Source organism: Numenius arquata, chromosome 1 (genome assembly GCF_964106895.1).
Source record: "Numenius arquata chromosome 1, bNumArq3.hap1.1, whole genome shotgun sequence".
Lineage (NCBI taxonomy): Eukaryota > Metazoa > Chordata > Aves > Charadriiformes > Scolopacidae > Numenius > Numenius arquata.
The window spans coordinates 113,986,942-114,003,747 of record NC_133576.1 but is presented as its reverse complement, the minus strand read 5'-3'; the positions used below and the strand labels follow the sequence as shown (position 1 = coordinate 114,003,747).

At 40.3% G+C, this 16,806-nt stretch overlaps 1 protein-coding gene across 1 annotated transcript in view; it reads right to left on the bottom strand.

Annotated features, from left to right (window-relative positions):
* Positions 1 to 4,538: 4,538 nt before the first annotated feature.
* TRPC4 (transient receptor potential cation channel subfamily C member 4) overlaps positions 4,539 to 16,806 on the bottom strand; it is a 106,863-nt gene continuing 94,595 nt past the window's right edge. Inside the window, exons 8-10 of the mRNA XM_074159997.1 lie at positions 9,695 to 9,736; positions 7,789 to 7,878; positions 4,539 to 5,255 (exon numbers count right to left, since the gene is read on the bottom strand). Coding sequence (XP_074016098.1) covers positions 4,539 to 5,255; positions 7,789 to 7,878; positions 9,695 to 9,736 — 849 coding nt within the window. The remainder of the gene's footprint in view (positions 5,256 to 7,788; positions 7,879 to 9,694; positions 9,737 to 16,806) is intronic.

The window sequence follows — 16,806 nt, the reverse complement described above, 5'->3', positions numbered from 1 at the left end:
AGGCTCCATAACTGAAGCTTCAGCTAGGCAAAAAGTTGAAACACAGAGAAGTAAGATTTTTAGCCTAGAGATTAAAGTACTTATGTTAGAGGGCAGCTGTCTCCAAGGACAGCTTACTGGTGTTATGGAATGGTTGCTTGACAGGGAAAACAGGCAAAATTTAGAGCAGGAATTAGAATTGAGGAGTTCCACTTCCCAGGGTAAATGCATAGGATTGCTATTACTACACTTACATTTACTACTACTATTACTACTACTGTAATTGCTACCACTACCATCATCATTACCAGTACTGCTGTTTTTGTGAGGTTGCCCTACTCACTAAAGCTCTTGTTATCTTTTAAGAGACAGCCGTGAAGACAGATTATGTTGCTGTCCAGCTGGTACCTCTATATTCCCAGAAGAAAAATTGATATCAAATGTTTTGAACTGTATTCAAAAGTTCATTACCTCATCACAATCTTTAAGCATGATTCGCTTCTTTGATGCATCTTCCCAGAATCTGAATTAATACTCATCTGAGGTTTAGAGAGGAAGTGGGATGTTATAGCCTGTGATACATAGAGAGCAGAATCTGAGTCAGACATACAACCATTTTTGTATCTTTTGTCTATGGTCTGTTCCTGTGAGAGAGCTACACAAAAACTCTCCTTCTGGAAGACTGGTCTGTTAAGGAAGACATTCTTGTTTCAAACACTCTGTTGAAGAAGCTTTGTGTGTCCAAACACCAGAAATTTTCTCATCTTTCACAGCTCTCAACAGTTATGGCTATGATGGAGATATACATTCTCCTGGAACCTAGACACTGCATATTCACAGAAAATCTCACATTAGGAAAATAGTAGAATTTCTCATTGAATCATGACCTGTCAAACAAAATAAACAAACAAACAAAAAAGTGCTGGGCGCCAAGTGTCTCATACAAACAGTATGTGTGAGGGGTGTTTGGCACATACCAGTCAAAATGTAACAGCCTCCATCTGTGGACCAAGAAAACAAGATTAAACCCAGCTGCAGAGCCACGGTTCCCCCCTGAGAGTCATCTACCTGCCTTGCTCTCTGGTGATACTGTACCACACAGAGGTAGCGCAGTGGCCTGCAGCCGGCTCCCAGGGTGCTGCAGTCTGAACCCTCACGGACACACGACTGACTCTCACCTCTGCAGTGCTCTTGGGGGCCAGCAAAGCACGCGGAGTCAGAAGCAGCTTTTGCAATTTTGTTTTGAAGGTACAGCATGCAGGCCTCTGACTGCGAATCAATGTGTAGCCTGGGGAGAGTGGAAGTCAAACCAACCTTGATAAAGGTACCAACTCCCCAGTCTGTTTTGGCTCAGACCTGCTGTGCTTGGGAGGACTGGGTTGCAAGAATTCAAGCTGGCTCCTGCCCAGCTATGCAAGGGTAGAGAAGTCCTGCTGTGCTACCTACACTCCCTCTGTTTCTCCAGGAGCTGATGAAAACGCAGTCAGGTTTAATCCTCACCAAAAAAAAAAAAAAAAAAAAAAGGTATCAGTTTAGGAAATGTTTTCTGAACATTGAGATTAAACCCCTTTGTACTTAGACAATTTTCTAACGCCTTGAAACATTTAATGACTTTAAGCTCTACTTCAGAAGACTGTCTTTTATAGGTGTTTATATCCTGGTGGGTTTTTTTTTTTTTGTGTGTGTTCCTCCTATATTGATGCTGCAGACAGGAACAGGTAGGTTTGAACTTTTTATTTCTCTTGAGGAAAAAGTATGCTCAGATTTGCAAAGCTTAATAATGCCTCTGCTGTGGTGTTACAAACCTTCTCTGTGTACCTCTAAATCTTACTTGGCACAGATGTTCTCTTGGAGGCATCCAATTTGAAGGGGTTTTTTGGGGTTTTTTTTGCTGTCTACAAAGCAATAAAAGTACACCACCATTTAAAACTTGGACATATTTTTGGTTCTTATCTGTTTTCAAAGAATGAGGTGCTTATTTGCTATTAAATTTAAATGGAACAGGATCAGGTCCTTATTTGTGTCAGGATTTGATGCCTAAAAATCACATAAAAATATAGCAAATGTTCATTTGAAGTACGCATTATTTAATAGACCTTCATTTCAATATTTGGTTGTAAAAGAAAGAAAAAAGACAGCAAAAGACTGATCACCTATTGGTATGTAATACAATGTCATGACCCTATGCCTAAGTATCTTTCCCACCTGTGCTATCTGGGGGTCATGATGTGGGGGCATGGCTGATGTTACAGGTTAACTGTCCTGGGGTTTTTCCCTGTTGGGAACTTCATGCACTGGAGAAACAGGCTCTTATGATGGCAGACTAATATGCAGAGCTCTTAGACCTGTGGTAGTGAACAACTTCTGGTAATGGTGCTGGTGGCATTATAAATACCCTGCTCAGGCACATTTTGTCTGGAATGAAACCATGTGGCTGGAATGCACTGAAAGCTCTTTAGAGCAAGGACTGTTTGTTTTGACTTTGGCTAGTGAAAGGGTAGTAAACTTAGGACTCCAAGGTGTTACAAACCATGATGAAGAATGAGAAAGTGAAATCAGTGGTGGAGAAGGACTGTTAACTGGGATATAGAGAACTTTGTGACGACATGTGACGCATTGGCTTTATGTCATTTTTAGCATAAACATTATAGAAAAAAAGAGAACTCTCTAAAAGAGTTGATCTAGTAAAAATGATATGAAGGTATTCCACCATTATTATTATTTATTTCTTGTTATGCTTGTAATAATTCAGGTGCTTTCCAAACAGAAAAGCTACAGGCCCTGCCCCAAGGAGCTCACAATCTAAGGGTGGACAAGGAGAGAGACGTAAAGGAGAAAGAGTCCACAGAGAAGTCAAGAGGCCAAGATGGAAATCAACCATATCTTAGCAATCAAATGTGGTTCAAACACATTGTTGCAAAGCTATACAAACTATTTTCCAAGTACTGCTCATATTTTCCATTTTGGTTCAACTCATTCACTCCTAGATGCCATGGAAAGAAGCCTTCAATATGTGAGCTCAAAAAGGGTAGCACTTGTGTGAAGCAGAGCTGGAAAACTCACCTAAAAGTGAGTTTTTTCTGGGTTTTCAAAACTCGGTTCAGTACCAAGATAGTTTAGATCTAGAATGGTATAGCTTTAGGTCAGGTCCTACAAAGTGGGAGTTAGATGTGATGGATTCCGTCTCGAATGTACATGTAATGTATGCAGCTGGAGGTTCCTTAATACAGGCTACTACAAAATCTGTCATGGCAGGACTAGGGAAGTGAAGAATGAAATGACCACACTGATTTTCACGTGTTTCCAAGGGAGGAGAAGGATGGTGCTGAGAGTTCGAGGGTGGTCATTCTTACGTCAGTTGTAAAATTGCATTTTTAATAATGTAGGACACCAGTCGCTGATTAAAAAGAAACAGAGTGTTTAATTTTAAAAATACTGTTTTTGACTAAGACAATAAGTCACTCATCAGTTATGAAAAATACTATTAGGTTTTCTTTATACATTTAAATGTCTAAGTATTTTTTATAAAACCTCCAATCAGGTTCCTCCAGACTCTGAAGTTGTCAAAGAAACTCTCTTAAGGCTTGCCTTTAAAAACTTCTCAACACATTGCCATGCTTTCCAAGTACTCAGGGGATCACTGTATGTTTGTTCATTCCTGAAGTATCTTTCTCTTAGCAAATACGAGTGTATTGTGAAGGCAAAAGCTAATAAGCAGTTGAATATTAAAGTGCATAGGTTGTCCAAGTTTGGAAAAATAAATGGTCGAAGAAGCAGTAGCTGTTGTGATCACGGATTTCCGGGGAGTAATCCGTCATCAGTTTTTAGCAAGCCACAGATATTTCTTTTAGTATAAGAAACATTTTTCTACAGTCTTCAAATCCTGCAAATGCATTTCTAACAATGGTATCAGGATGGTGATAATCCTTTTGCTGGGAGGGAGAAGCTGTAAGTTAAATAATCAAATAGACCAATCTTTCGTAATTTACAGGTTTTTGTATTCCTTCAATAAATAAAAGAATATACTTTATTTTTTTATTCTGTATAGCTTTTGAAACAAATCAAGTTTCTAGCAATTTAAATAAATGATTCTAACAGCTTGACATGAATTATGCTGACAGGAGCCACTTATGATTATTATGGTGCCCAGAATCTTTTAAGAATCTACAAAGTTAAATAAAGGCTTACAAGTCTCTTAAGCTACTTTTTATTTGCATAGAAAAATATTTATCATAGGAGTCAACTATCATATGAGAGAAATTGCATTTGTTGTAATTGAAAAAGATAGCTAAAAAGTTTCTGTGGGTTATTGCAACGGTACAAGAATACAAGATGCTTCCATTTATTAAAAAATGTAAAACAAATTGTGAAAGCTAAAGCAGGCTACAAAACAGAAGGTCCCCGTATTATCTTTCTCTTGACTACTATGTTACAAGATCATGTGCCACAGTTGAATACTATAAAGTGTAATTCTGCATTTGCTAATGTAATTCTTAAAATACCCCCCCCCAAGCACTATGCAAAATATATATATTGGTGAATGCTTCCTCCTGTAAGCATCACAACCTTGTTATCACATAATCACCCTGAACAATTGTTTCCTGTTTCCCTTCACAGTCAATGCTAATGTCCAACTCCTTGTCCAGCTGATCCTGTGGTGTGGCTGGTTCTGAGTTCTGTAACTCCATTTTCTCCGTTTCTGAAGCACAAATACTTTCCTCTTCCTGTGAATCTGAAGAGTTGCCGTTATTTTGTGACTCTGCTAATGCACATTTTTCATCAGGACTTTGGATGTTTAATTCACAGTTCATGGTCAGTTCTCCCTCTTCCAGTTCAGCAGTTTTCTCACACTGTTCTTCTGCCTGTTGACGGGAAACTTCTTCAGAAACGGTGTATATTTTATTTGTACTCTGCTCTGCAGAGTTTGTTTTTGATCGTCTGTGAAATAACCCAAAATTTTTTATGTCTGATACAAAATTCACACGCTTTTGTTTCTCCTTAATGGACTCTGACACCATCATTGCTGAGCCGTTGCTTACGTTATGTGCTTCAGAGGCAATAGTGGCTGATCTTGGGTGAATCATCGTTGTTATGTCAAAAAGGCTGAAGGTCTTTTTCTTTCCTTTCTTGTTTCCTTCACTCTCACCATTTTCTTCATTTTCTGACAGAGAGGCAGTGTCTTTGTTCACCTTTGCAGTCTGCAAATTAGACAGCTTGCTTCCTTTTAACAAACCCAGGACTTCAAAACGAAAGCTGGAAATATCTTGTTTTAACTCCTAAAAATTAGGAAGAAAGATGAAACGTCAGAGCATGAAAGCTAATTTGACTTTTCCTCTTTTAATTAAAAAAAGAAAAAAAAAAAGGCTAGGGATTGGTAATAAACTTCACCATCTGGATAATACCTGGCATCTTCAAGGTGCTTTGCACACTGTTTAATGGTTCTTCCAGGTGAGAGAGAAAAGTGATCAGCAATTTTATCAGAGGAGACTTGAGAGGAAATTTACCTTATCCTAGACTACTCATAGAAATAACTGACAGTGGTAGAGAAAGGAGCAGTGACAACTTGAAGACCTAAAGCCAATTTGCTAGACAGTATTATCCCATCATAATAACAGCATTTTGATCAGCTCTTAATGCCATCCCATACACAAACACATGGGGACACATGCATGCACAAGGCATACACCTGTGTGCATGCTTCCCTGTGAGTAAAAGTGCAGGTAGGATTTCATTCATTTCCACTAAATATTTGGCAGCCAGCAGCTAAGTCACAGCTCATCATTGCAGGCTGCTTTCACCCAGTGCAACCTCTGTCTCTTAAAGGTCTGTCTCATGAGAAGGCACCTTACCTTCAGGAGGTCCCTATTTCTCTTCATTTTCTCTAAAAGGGATAATCATAGAACCATAGAAACATTCAGGTTGGAAAAGACCTTTAAGATCATTGAGTCCAACCGTAAACCTAACACTGTCAAAAACACCACTAAACCATGTCCCTAAGCACCACATCTACATATCTTCTAAAAAGCACCAGGGATGGCGACTCAACCACTTCCCTGGGCAGCCTGTTCCAATCCTTGATAACCCTTTTAGAGAAGAAATTTTTCCTAATATCTAATCTAAATCTCCCCTGGTGCAACTTGAGGCTCTTTCCTCTTGTCCTATCAGTTGTAAATTGAGAGAAGAGACCGACCCCCACCTCTCTACAACCTCCTTTCAGGCAGTTGTAGAGAGCGATAAGGTCTCCCCTCAGCCCTCTTTTCTCCATACTAAAGAATCCCAGTTCCCTCAGCTGTTCCTCATAAGACTTGTTCTCCAGACCCCTCACCAGCTTTGTTGTCCTTCTTTGGATGTGCTCCAGCACCTCAATGACTTTCTTGTAGTGAGGGGCCCAAAACTGAATACACTATTCGAGGTTCGGCCTCACCAGTGCTGAGCACAGAGGGACAATCACTTCTCTAGTCCTGCTCACCACACTATTCCTGGTACAAACCAGGAGGCTATTGGTCTTCTTGGCCACCCGGGCACACTGCTGGCTCATGTTCAGCTGACAGTGGACCAACACCCCCAGGTTCTTTTCTGCCAGGCAGCTCTCCAGCCACTCTGCCCCAAGCCTGTAGCGCTGCATGGGGTTATTGTGACCCAAGTGCAGGACCTGGCACTCGGCCTTGTTGAACCTCATACAGTTGTCCTTGGCCCATTGATTCAGCCTGTCCAGGTGCCTCTGTAGAGCCTTCCTACCCTCAAACAGATCAACACTTCCACCCAACTTGGTGTTGTCTGCAAACTTACTTAGGGTGCACTCAAACCCCTCAGATAGAGATATTAAAGACAACAGGCCCCAGTACAGAGCCCTGGGGAACACCACTTGTGACCGGCCACCAACAGAATTTAACTCCATTCACCACCACTTTTTGGGCCTGGCCATCCAGTCAGGTTTTAACCCAGCAAAACGTACCATCCACGCTCTGAACTGCCAGTTTCTCCAGGAGAATACTGTCGGAAATGGTGTCAAAAGCTATACTAAAGTCTAGGTAGAAAACATCCACAGCCTTTCCCTCATCCGCTAAGTGGTTCACTTTTTCATAGAAGGAGAACAGGTTAGTCAAGCAGGACTTGCCTTTCATAAACCCATGCTGACTGTGTCTGATCACCTGGTTGTCTTGTATGTGCCGTGAGAAGGCACTCAAGATGATCTGAATGAAGCAATTAGCTCAGGTTCTGGCTGTATCATCTGCATGCATAAGCTGAGTCAGATGAATATAATTTTGAATTTTTGGCGTTTGAAGTGTCAGTAGAAACAAAAATGTTTGATGCTAGAAATACACAGTGATGGATGTAAGCTTTGTGATATATATGGCCCTGCTCACTTCATCTGTGACAAAGGATTTTAATATTTGACTACTTGTTTAGGTTTTCCATTTTTTAAGTCATATAAAAGTTGTTCTGTGTACACATAAATGCTCAACAGCATTCTATAAGGGAAAAAAAAATCTATTTCCTAAGGTGCTGAAACTATTTGCATCTTGCTTTAGCAAATATGTTGTTACACACACTTAGTCCCACTTGGTGTCCCCTTACATGGCACAATTCATGCTAGCTGATAAAATTGATTATTGCTCCAGCTAAAGAAACAAGGAGACCTGCTGGAGTCCATATACAATACTGCCTGTGTGCAGTCCATCAGAGCACACACACTGCTTTAGAAAGCAAGTTATACGCTACCTGAACAACTGTGGAGTGTGAGAAATATGCTTCACAGTCTTATAATATCTTAACAAAACACCTATAGATACATAAAAAAAAGCATACCTTAAAATTTTCTTCTGTCAGTCCTTCCTCAGTTTTGGCATCTCTTATCATTGCTGCAACATATCTCTTAACCAGATTTCTCATAACTTCCTAAAAATATAAAATATTGTGTTAGCTTTCTTGGTATTAGTTACTAAATCTACACTCACTGGGCCTACTTGGACTTCTGTGTGCTTTAGGAACATGACAAGAAATGTACAAACCTTAGATCTGCTTGAAAATTTGTTTTGCTTTTCAATGGAAAGTGCTGATGTTAATTAGCCTGAGAAGGGCTGTATTAGGTTTGACCAAAGATATGCCAGTAACATGCAGCCTGACAGTGAGCAGTTGCTGATGTCTCACGAGGACTTTAAGTCTAGTGCAGTTGTATGATGTTATTTCCAGCTATACTCTCTCAAGCCTCCTGCGATGCGAGATTCCGAGACTTTCTGAATCAGAAATGATAGCTCTAGGTTTAATGGGCTGTGGCAGGTTTTCCTGTGTGTTTTGAACTCATGTAAATTTTCAGCATCCACAAATCCTCTGCCAATGAATTCTGCAGTATACCTGGAATAAGATTCCATTTGGGGTTTTATTTTTATCCTTCTCTCTGATAGTTTCCATTATTGCCTTCTACTTCTAAGAATCCTAATATTATTTAGGTTGGAAGAGATATCTGGAGGCTGTCTATTCCAGGTTAGGGCCATGTCCAGTCAAGTGCTGAATACCTCCAGGGGTAAAAATGCTGCAGCCTCCCCGAGAAACTTTTTCCAATTCTTTACTGCCCTCACTGTGATGATGATTTTCCCTACAGAATTTCCCTTCCTGTAACCTGACTCCATTGACTCCTGTTCTTTTGCTGTGCACCTCCAAGAAAAATCTGGCTCCTTCTTCTTTCTAACCACCCACTATGTTATTGAAGACAGCAGTTAGATCCCCCTTACCCTACTCCAGGCTGAAATTCCGGCTTCTCCTTTTATGTCAACCTTTTAACCATCTTGGTGGCCCTTTGCTGGATTCCTTCCAGTTTGTTAACATCTCTCTTGTAGTGGGGGGCCCAAAACAGGACACACTGCTCCAGATACAGTCTTACAAGTGTGGGCTGGAGGAGAATAATCACTTCCCTCAAAGTGCTGCCTACAGCCTTCCTAGTATGTGTCTGGTATTCAGTTTGTGGATAGATGGTAAACAGCCCCTCTGTGTTCACCTTCTCCATGATTTTATAGATCCCTGTTGTACTTTCCACATCTGTCTCTTCTTCAGGTTGGAAAAGACCTAGTTTACCTAATCATTTTCCATGTGGAAATCATTAACTACCAAACCTAGAAGTGTACAGCCCACATCTTGTTTAAGTTGCAGTACTTTTAACAAAACAAAATTTGAAAATAAATCTGGAAATTATTCATTGTGCTACCATAATCTCCAAAAATCAGATGCTGAAGCACGAAGGATGGAGAAAAAGAACAGTTTACAGGAGTTCTAGGCAGAGAGGTTATTAAGGGGCAGGAAGTTGTCTATGGGGGACCATAGCCAGAGAGATGGAGAGCAGGTTCTGATGGAGCATGTCAATGAGCTGCACATCTGATCCCGATGAATCCCAGCAGGAAGGTGGGACTACATGTTTGGTTTTTTAAAGGCAATCCATGTTACGGTGGGCAAAATACTGGTTAGCAATTATATAATTGCTCTAGGAAATATCCTTTTGCACCTGGAAAGGAGACAACCCTATTCAAATGCTGTTGTTTGAACACCAAAAATACTACGTTCATTTGCCGAGGATGAAGTAAGTATGCATTTTGTGGTTTTTCTATTTTTTTCCTTTTCTACTTTCTCATTAAATTCTTTTTTTTTTTTTTTTTTTTCACTCATGAAGGCCTTTTGGAGGCATAGAAAAATAATTTCCAAAAAAATAAACATGCGCCTGTACCTGGTATTGATGATGTCTCCTCAGATTGTCAGCTGCACGTCTCTGAAAAAAAAGAAAAGAAAAGAAAGGAAAAAAACATGAATCCCTGTCTGGTAGTAAAATACTTACAGCATAGTAAAACAGCAGGTCTGTGCAATATGTGGTATCTAGCAAGCTGGAAGAGATGGTTCAGTCTGCTGAAAAATGGCAGTGTTGAAGCAAAGTCTGTCATTAGCTTTACAGACAGAAGAACACTATTATTGGGAAGGTGAAGTGGATTTTCTATTTTCATCAATGACGTGCTGCAATTCCAGCATCGGCATGGATGTAGTGGGCCAGCCAGTTCTCTGCTTGCAGACCCCCAAAGTCACTGACCTGAGATTGAAGGGGAATAATGTGATTCATGTCACTCGCACAGACTGAAGCATATTTTACTGAATTGAGACAAGCTTGACATAAGCATGGTGTAGGCAAGACACTTGCTATGGCTCCCCACGTCTCATTTAAGACAGAGCTGACCAAAACCTGCACTATAAGACCATATTAAAGTGAAAATTTCCTGCTTAGTTCCCCGTTAAAAACACTTGGACACAGAGTGCTATGGAAGAAAGAAACTTAGCTTGCAATGAAGAGTTTGGTGTTGATAAGCACGGAGGGTTAGAAGGATAGTAACTCTGAAGAGGAGCAGCAAAAAAGCAGTGTGGTAAGATGAAAGCATGATACAGGCTTCAAGCAAGTGTTGCATTAGGTTATACTGCCATATCTAAGGGGCTGTCCAGAAAAAGATGGGGGGAAAAAAAGGCCCGTATTACTTAGTCCTTGAATTACTGTTGTCCTCAATAGCATACTGAGTCACATCTCCCTATTCTCTACCTTAATTACCCCTGACTGATGAAAGACAGACTTACAATTTTACCTTGGATTCTTATATCTGCTGCTTGTGAGAAAAGAAGGTGTCTGACCACTGACTGTACTTTTACAAAACAGAACACTTACAGCATTGTAAAGCAGGATAGAAGGACATCCAGGGGACTTGTTAAAATTGATCTCTGTTGCATAATGAGGCAGGCACAGTAAGGTATTTTGTCATCTTCTTCTACTTGAAACTGATTGGCAATTTATGATCAACAATTTCCCTGTACTCAGAATCAGTTTACAGTTTAGGGTTGAATTCTTGTCTGTAATTAATTGGAGGTATGCAGTAGCTGTGTGGTTGGGCTTGGCAAAAAATACCAGACAGGGAAAATAATTATTTCCTAATCACTCTGAACAGCCACTGTGGGGTAGGGCTTACACAAAAGCATCTTGTCTTCAGTATCTTTCCAGATTGTGTTTCTATATCTATGCCTCATCCAAAGAGAAGATGGAAATTTCTTGTGTTTACGGGTGGAGGGATGGGCAACCCTGCTCACCGCCGGGGCTGGAGGGGGCAAGGCAGCCGTGGGACGGCAGATATCCTACCACCACCCGCCTTTGGCTGGCTTTTAGGAAAAAAAAAAAAAAAAAAAAAAAAAAAAAAAAATCTGATTTTTCGCAGTTGACCACACGATGGAGATGTTTCATTCCTGCTGAGAGAGCACTAAGGGAGTCGGTAGCTAAGAGAGCTCTCAACACATCTGACTCACAGGTAAAGGAAAAAACACTTTAAGGTGTAATTGAAACACACTTCAGTTCAGGTAAAGCTAATAACTCCTATAAATAAAACAAATGCTGATTCTTGACTTGCAGAATACTTTCTACAGTTGCTGTCTGTTCTATTTTATTTCACATGTGAAGTAAATGCATAGGTTTAATTCCATACCCATAGCAACAAAAAGGTAAATCAGGTTTAACCTTTTTTTGCAATGAATTCTGAAACTCTCAGAAACAGAGACTGTGGCTTTTCCACTCAACACAATGTCAACAAGTGTAATTTGGGATGACCATGTAAACAAATTTATATGTGTAGTAACCTGTCCAGAACAGTTCTACTGTACTTAACAATTGTTTTCAATCCATACCACTGAGAAGCTGAAAGATAGTGTATTTAATGGTGTGTTTTCATACACAGACACATACATACTGCACAGGGAACTATGTTTACACATAACCTATCAAAATTATTATGACCATCAGTTCTCTATCTCCTGTTTAATGTTCAGATTCAGTCTCCAGTCAATAATCGCCTTTTCATTCCTTCTGAAAGCAGAATGAATCTTTGCTTAAACACATCTGAAAATCAAGCTATTCACTATAAAGAAAATGACATAAACAGTCATATTGTCCCTAGTTCTCAGCCAGCCTGCTTTTCTCTATGTGGTCATAGTTTAATTTGGATTTGTTCAAAACTTGTTTCAAGTAACCACTACGCTATGTGCATGAAGAAGTGTTGAAAATTATGGCTGGCAAAAGGATAAAAGTTAAATGTGACTAAAAATAGCAACAGGCGAAGGAACAATCTTCTGATGACAATGTTGTATGAGATCATGAAATTGAAGGGGATACTTCAATCACTTTCCAAAGGGGGTGCTAATATCCTTTAGGAAGCTATAATTGTAGTTCTACTAGTAGTGATAATTCTTTTGGTCTTCCTGCTTATGGCATTCCTAGTAATTTGCACTGTTTGGAAGAAAAATCTCTTTGGTAGTCAAAAATTTGATAATGATAAATTACTTCTTTTGAAGTGTTTTATCAAAATTATATTTTTATAAAGAAGGAATTCAAATGTAATGTCTGCATTTCACTTCAAACTGCTTAGTGACAAAGGTCCAGAAAATGTAAAGATTGTCTGAAGTCATGGGATATATTCCTCATCTTGAGTAGAAGCATCCCATAAAAAGGGTGAGAACTTATCTGTGTTGACAAAGAGGTTTCCCCGTGAGATGGTCCTTGGCTATACTACAAACACTCCAGATTACTGATTTCCATTCTAGGTGGAAGATGTTATTTCTTCTCTCAGCTTTCAACAACACACATTACAGAAATACAAAATACTTATATTGACTTAGAAGTTGCATCATTTTCCACTTGGAGAACAAAGAACAGGAGAAGGGGATAGTAGATTTTCTCTGACAAATTGTAATAATTATCATGTAGGTTGCTTGGAAAAATGGCATAAAAATCTGGATAGCTAGAAAAGAGGTAACCGTTTATCTAAAATTCAGATGCACAAAACAAACAAACAAACAAAATTAATGAAGACATTCCTGACAATCCTTTCCATTTTCCCCACTGAAATACTTAAAATTATAGGTAAAAGACCTTTCAGCAACTGATCAGACATAAAGTGGAATGCAATTTGAGGAAAATAGTATAATTTATTCTATTGGGATTGGGGTTTCTTTTCTTACATCTCTTCTTTTTTGAAATAGCAATGGATTTCAGATGGCCAACAGGAGTAGCCTTGAGACACCCAAAGGCCTTGGGCAGTCAGGAAAACTTCAGCCTAATCAATACAATTACATCACTAATGTGTCTCTTGCAAAGGTGAGCTGACAAATTTAACAGACTGCTATATATATATAAAAAGCAGCACACATTGTTATTTCAGAGTTTTAAGTGTAGGAGATACTTTGAGATAATAGCTAAAGAGAATGCTGCATACCTGGGATATGTCAAAATGACAGAAAATAAAAATGTGCTGAAATCTGAAAGGCAGAAGATCTCTGTCTGATTAATAGCAGAGCTGGAGTAGTAGTAAATCACAGGTAAGCATCCTGGCCTTCCTTCATCTGTAGCCGTAGCTAGAGAAGCTGCCGTCAGCACAGCTGGGCAGTGTGTTGCTTTGGAGAAAAAACCTGCCCCTTGAAAAAGGTCCCCTTGACTCCACCACCCACTGCTTCAGCTGTCCCACTGCAACAAAGTATGGCAGAACCACAGAACTGACACCCCAGGAGAAGCACATTAATCAGCTCTCTTCAAAGGCACTTCACTTCCCTGCAGACCCTGTTCTTTCCCATGATAGCTTTCTTATAAGCAGCGCTGTAGATGGTCCTCCCAAGCAACCATGCCATGCTTACTTCTACTGACGTTTTTCTTCTTCATAAGAGCCAGATAAATCCTTTCACTAACCTGTCTGCTGTAAACTATCCTGACCCTGAAACTTTTCTTTATGAGTTCTGCTTGCATATAATGAACTTTCAAGTGCACACGTATATATATTTTACAGTGGATTGTTGGTGACACATTTAATTCATTCCTAGCTCATGATTCCTAGATTTTTGGTACTGAGGTTTCTTATGCAAATATCATGCCTGATTCTTGAAAAATGCTGGCTTTAACAAGCCAGCTGCATTCTGTCTATCGTCTGTTTTGTATCCTCTAGCACTGACTCAGCCTTGGATGCACACTATTGCTTTTTCTACTGGAAAACACCATAGTACGTCACTGCTGATTAGAGCTTCCTAATAGGAAAGTTAGCATTTAGAGGTTTCAGAACAAAATGTTTTGAAATCTAAGTATTGCCTTACAGACAACGTGGCATCCATACGTCCATATAAGAAATGTGAGAAATGTGAAATAAGAAGCTCAACATGAGCTGGCAGTGCACGCTGGCAGCCCAGAAAGCCGATTGCATCCTGGGCTGCATCAAGAGAAGCGTGGTTAGCAGGTCGCGGGAGGTGATTCTACCCCTCTACTCTGTGCTTGTGAGATCCCGCCTGGAATACCGTGTCCAGCTTTGGAGTCCTCAACACAGGAAGGACATGGACCTATTGCAACAGGTCCAGTGGAGGGCCACGAAAATGATCAGAGGGATGGAGCACCTCTTCTATGAAGACAGGCTGAGAGAGCTGGGGTTGTTCAGCCTGGAGAAGAGAAGACTCCAGGGAGACCTTATAGTAGCCTTCCAATATCTGAAGGGAGCCTACAGGAGAGCTGGAGAAGGACTCTTTGTCAGGAAGAGTAGTGACAGGACAAGGGGTAATGGTTTTAAATTGGAAGAAAGGAGATTTAGATTAGATACCAGAAAGAAATTCTTTACTGTGAGGGTGGTGAGACGTTGGAACAGGTTTCCCAGGGAAGTTGTGGATGCCCCATCCCTGGAAGTGTTTAAGGGCAGGCTGGATGGGGCTTTGAGCAACCTGCTCTAGTGGGAGGTGTCCCTGCCCATGGCAGTGGGGTTGGAACTTGATGATCTTTAAGGTCCCTTCCAACTCTAACCATTCTATGATTCTATGATTCTATGAAATGTAAGAAAATGAGCCTGAAACAGTCTGTAGTGTTTTTTTTTTTTTTCCCCAGTACTGCTCATAGGGAAGGAATCAGAGTTCATAATGAAAAGCTGTAGGTCCCAAAAAGCTTATCTTGTAGCTCTAAGGCCAGAGCTATTACAGGGGAGATTCCAGTGATCTGGAGTCAGAGAGCTGTCATACGAGATCCCTGAACAAAAGGTAGAGAAAACTCTTCATTTCTCTTTGGTTAAAAGGGCATCGACGTTCTACATTTCATTTGTGATGCAGTTTGTTGGGACAATTGGAGAAGTTCTGGGAACCCAAGGCTGAGCTGTGGGTGATGGGAATAAGTTTTTCAAAACCAGAAAACAGTGCATTCCCCCAGGAAAAACTGTGAGATCACCATGGTGTGTCCATTCGTTCTCCAATGACTTGGGGAAAATCCAGTTAACAGCATCTGGTTTACATCTACCCAAACTGTGTGTAGACCTGACCGCTGGAGTGAATAGTGGCTCTCACACTCTGATGGGTGTGGACAGACTTTCCTAACGTGGAAGTCAGAGTGCATGCACATCTTGTCCCATTTTGGAGCTTGGGTGCATAGCTGGGCCTAGAAATTGCAAAATGTTCCAAATTTGGAGAGCCCTAATGGGGCTTCTGTTATAGCTCAGAAGCTAGCTGAAGAACTTGGTAGCTTTGTGAGATGCCCAGATGTGTCAACTGAATCTGCCTGGTCAGGCACTCACTTTTTCCAGCCAGCTGAAAGTCCTGTTGCCATGATGGCACTGCTGGTGAGCTCTCTACTTCAGAGGGGTTTCAGCTATACTTGCAGGTAATTACTTATTCTGTAGTGGAAACTAACAATGGATATGGCCCTACTGTCTCACAGACTGGGATTTCCACTTTCTTTCATCAAACTTTTTTTTTTTTTTAATTTACTTTACAGAAATAAACCAAAAATGTCCTATATCACTCCCTTGCCTATGCCCTCCACTCCCAAACCACTCAGTAATTAGTGGTTCACATTCAAATCATAATAAGGCCAGGTTCAGCTGCTTCTCTTCTGTTCTCCCAAGAGAGCATCTTTCCCCTCCGCAGTCTTAATGATTTTGAGATGGAAATCTCTCCTGTCAGAACTGTTCTGCTTGGGGTAAGTAATTAAATATCATCTGGAGAATAGAAGTGAACCTGAGTCTTCCTTAGCCCAAGCTATTTGCTTTACTTGGCACCTGCTCCTTCTCTCTCCAAACAGAAATTCCATCCTGAAGCTGAAAAGTCCTTCCCAACAAAAGCTTCTTTGAAACTGGTATATATTAATGAATAATATTTGGGGGTTAAGGTTTTTGTATTTTTTTTCATTGGAAAAGAAAAAAAGAAAAATATATTTGGAAAAAGTTCCCAGCCAGCTCCATGTATAGACTCCTTGCCCTTTGACTATTTGCTCTACCAGCTTTCCAAAACCCAAACTGCTAATTTCAGCAGAAGGTAGCTGCAGGAAGCAGGGGGTGATCTTTCTGAATGCCCTTCCTCACCATGCCATTCAGTGCGGGGCTGAAAGCACCCTTTATCTTTCTTTATTATTCTACAGAGCCAGGAATGACTTTACTCCAGAGTTGCAGTTTGAGAGGGGAAAAAAAGGAAAGAAAAATCTCTTATCCTGGATGGAAAGTCTGAGAGAAGATATTGTCCTGAAGGTTTTGCTGGGGTGCATAACGGTGTTCTGGATTCATCTCAGTCAGTCAAACAGGAATATTGTGTTAAACAATCCTAGATCCTCAGCTGCTATATACTGGCATCACTCCATTAATTTTAATATCTCTCTATCAGTTTACACTAGCTAATCATCCCTACCAAATGTTTAACAAATGCCTAGAAGCATTGCCCACTCTCCCACTCACACAAGTACATCCCTCTCTTGATTTTCTCTTTCTAACAAAATCTCAGTTTTTCCTCCTGTTGGTCTCTGAATTTACTTCTTTCCCT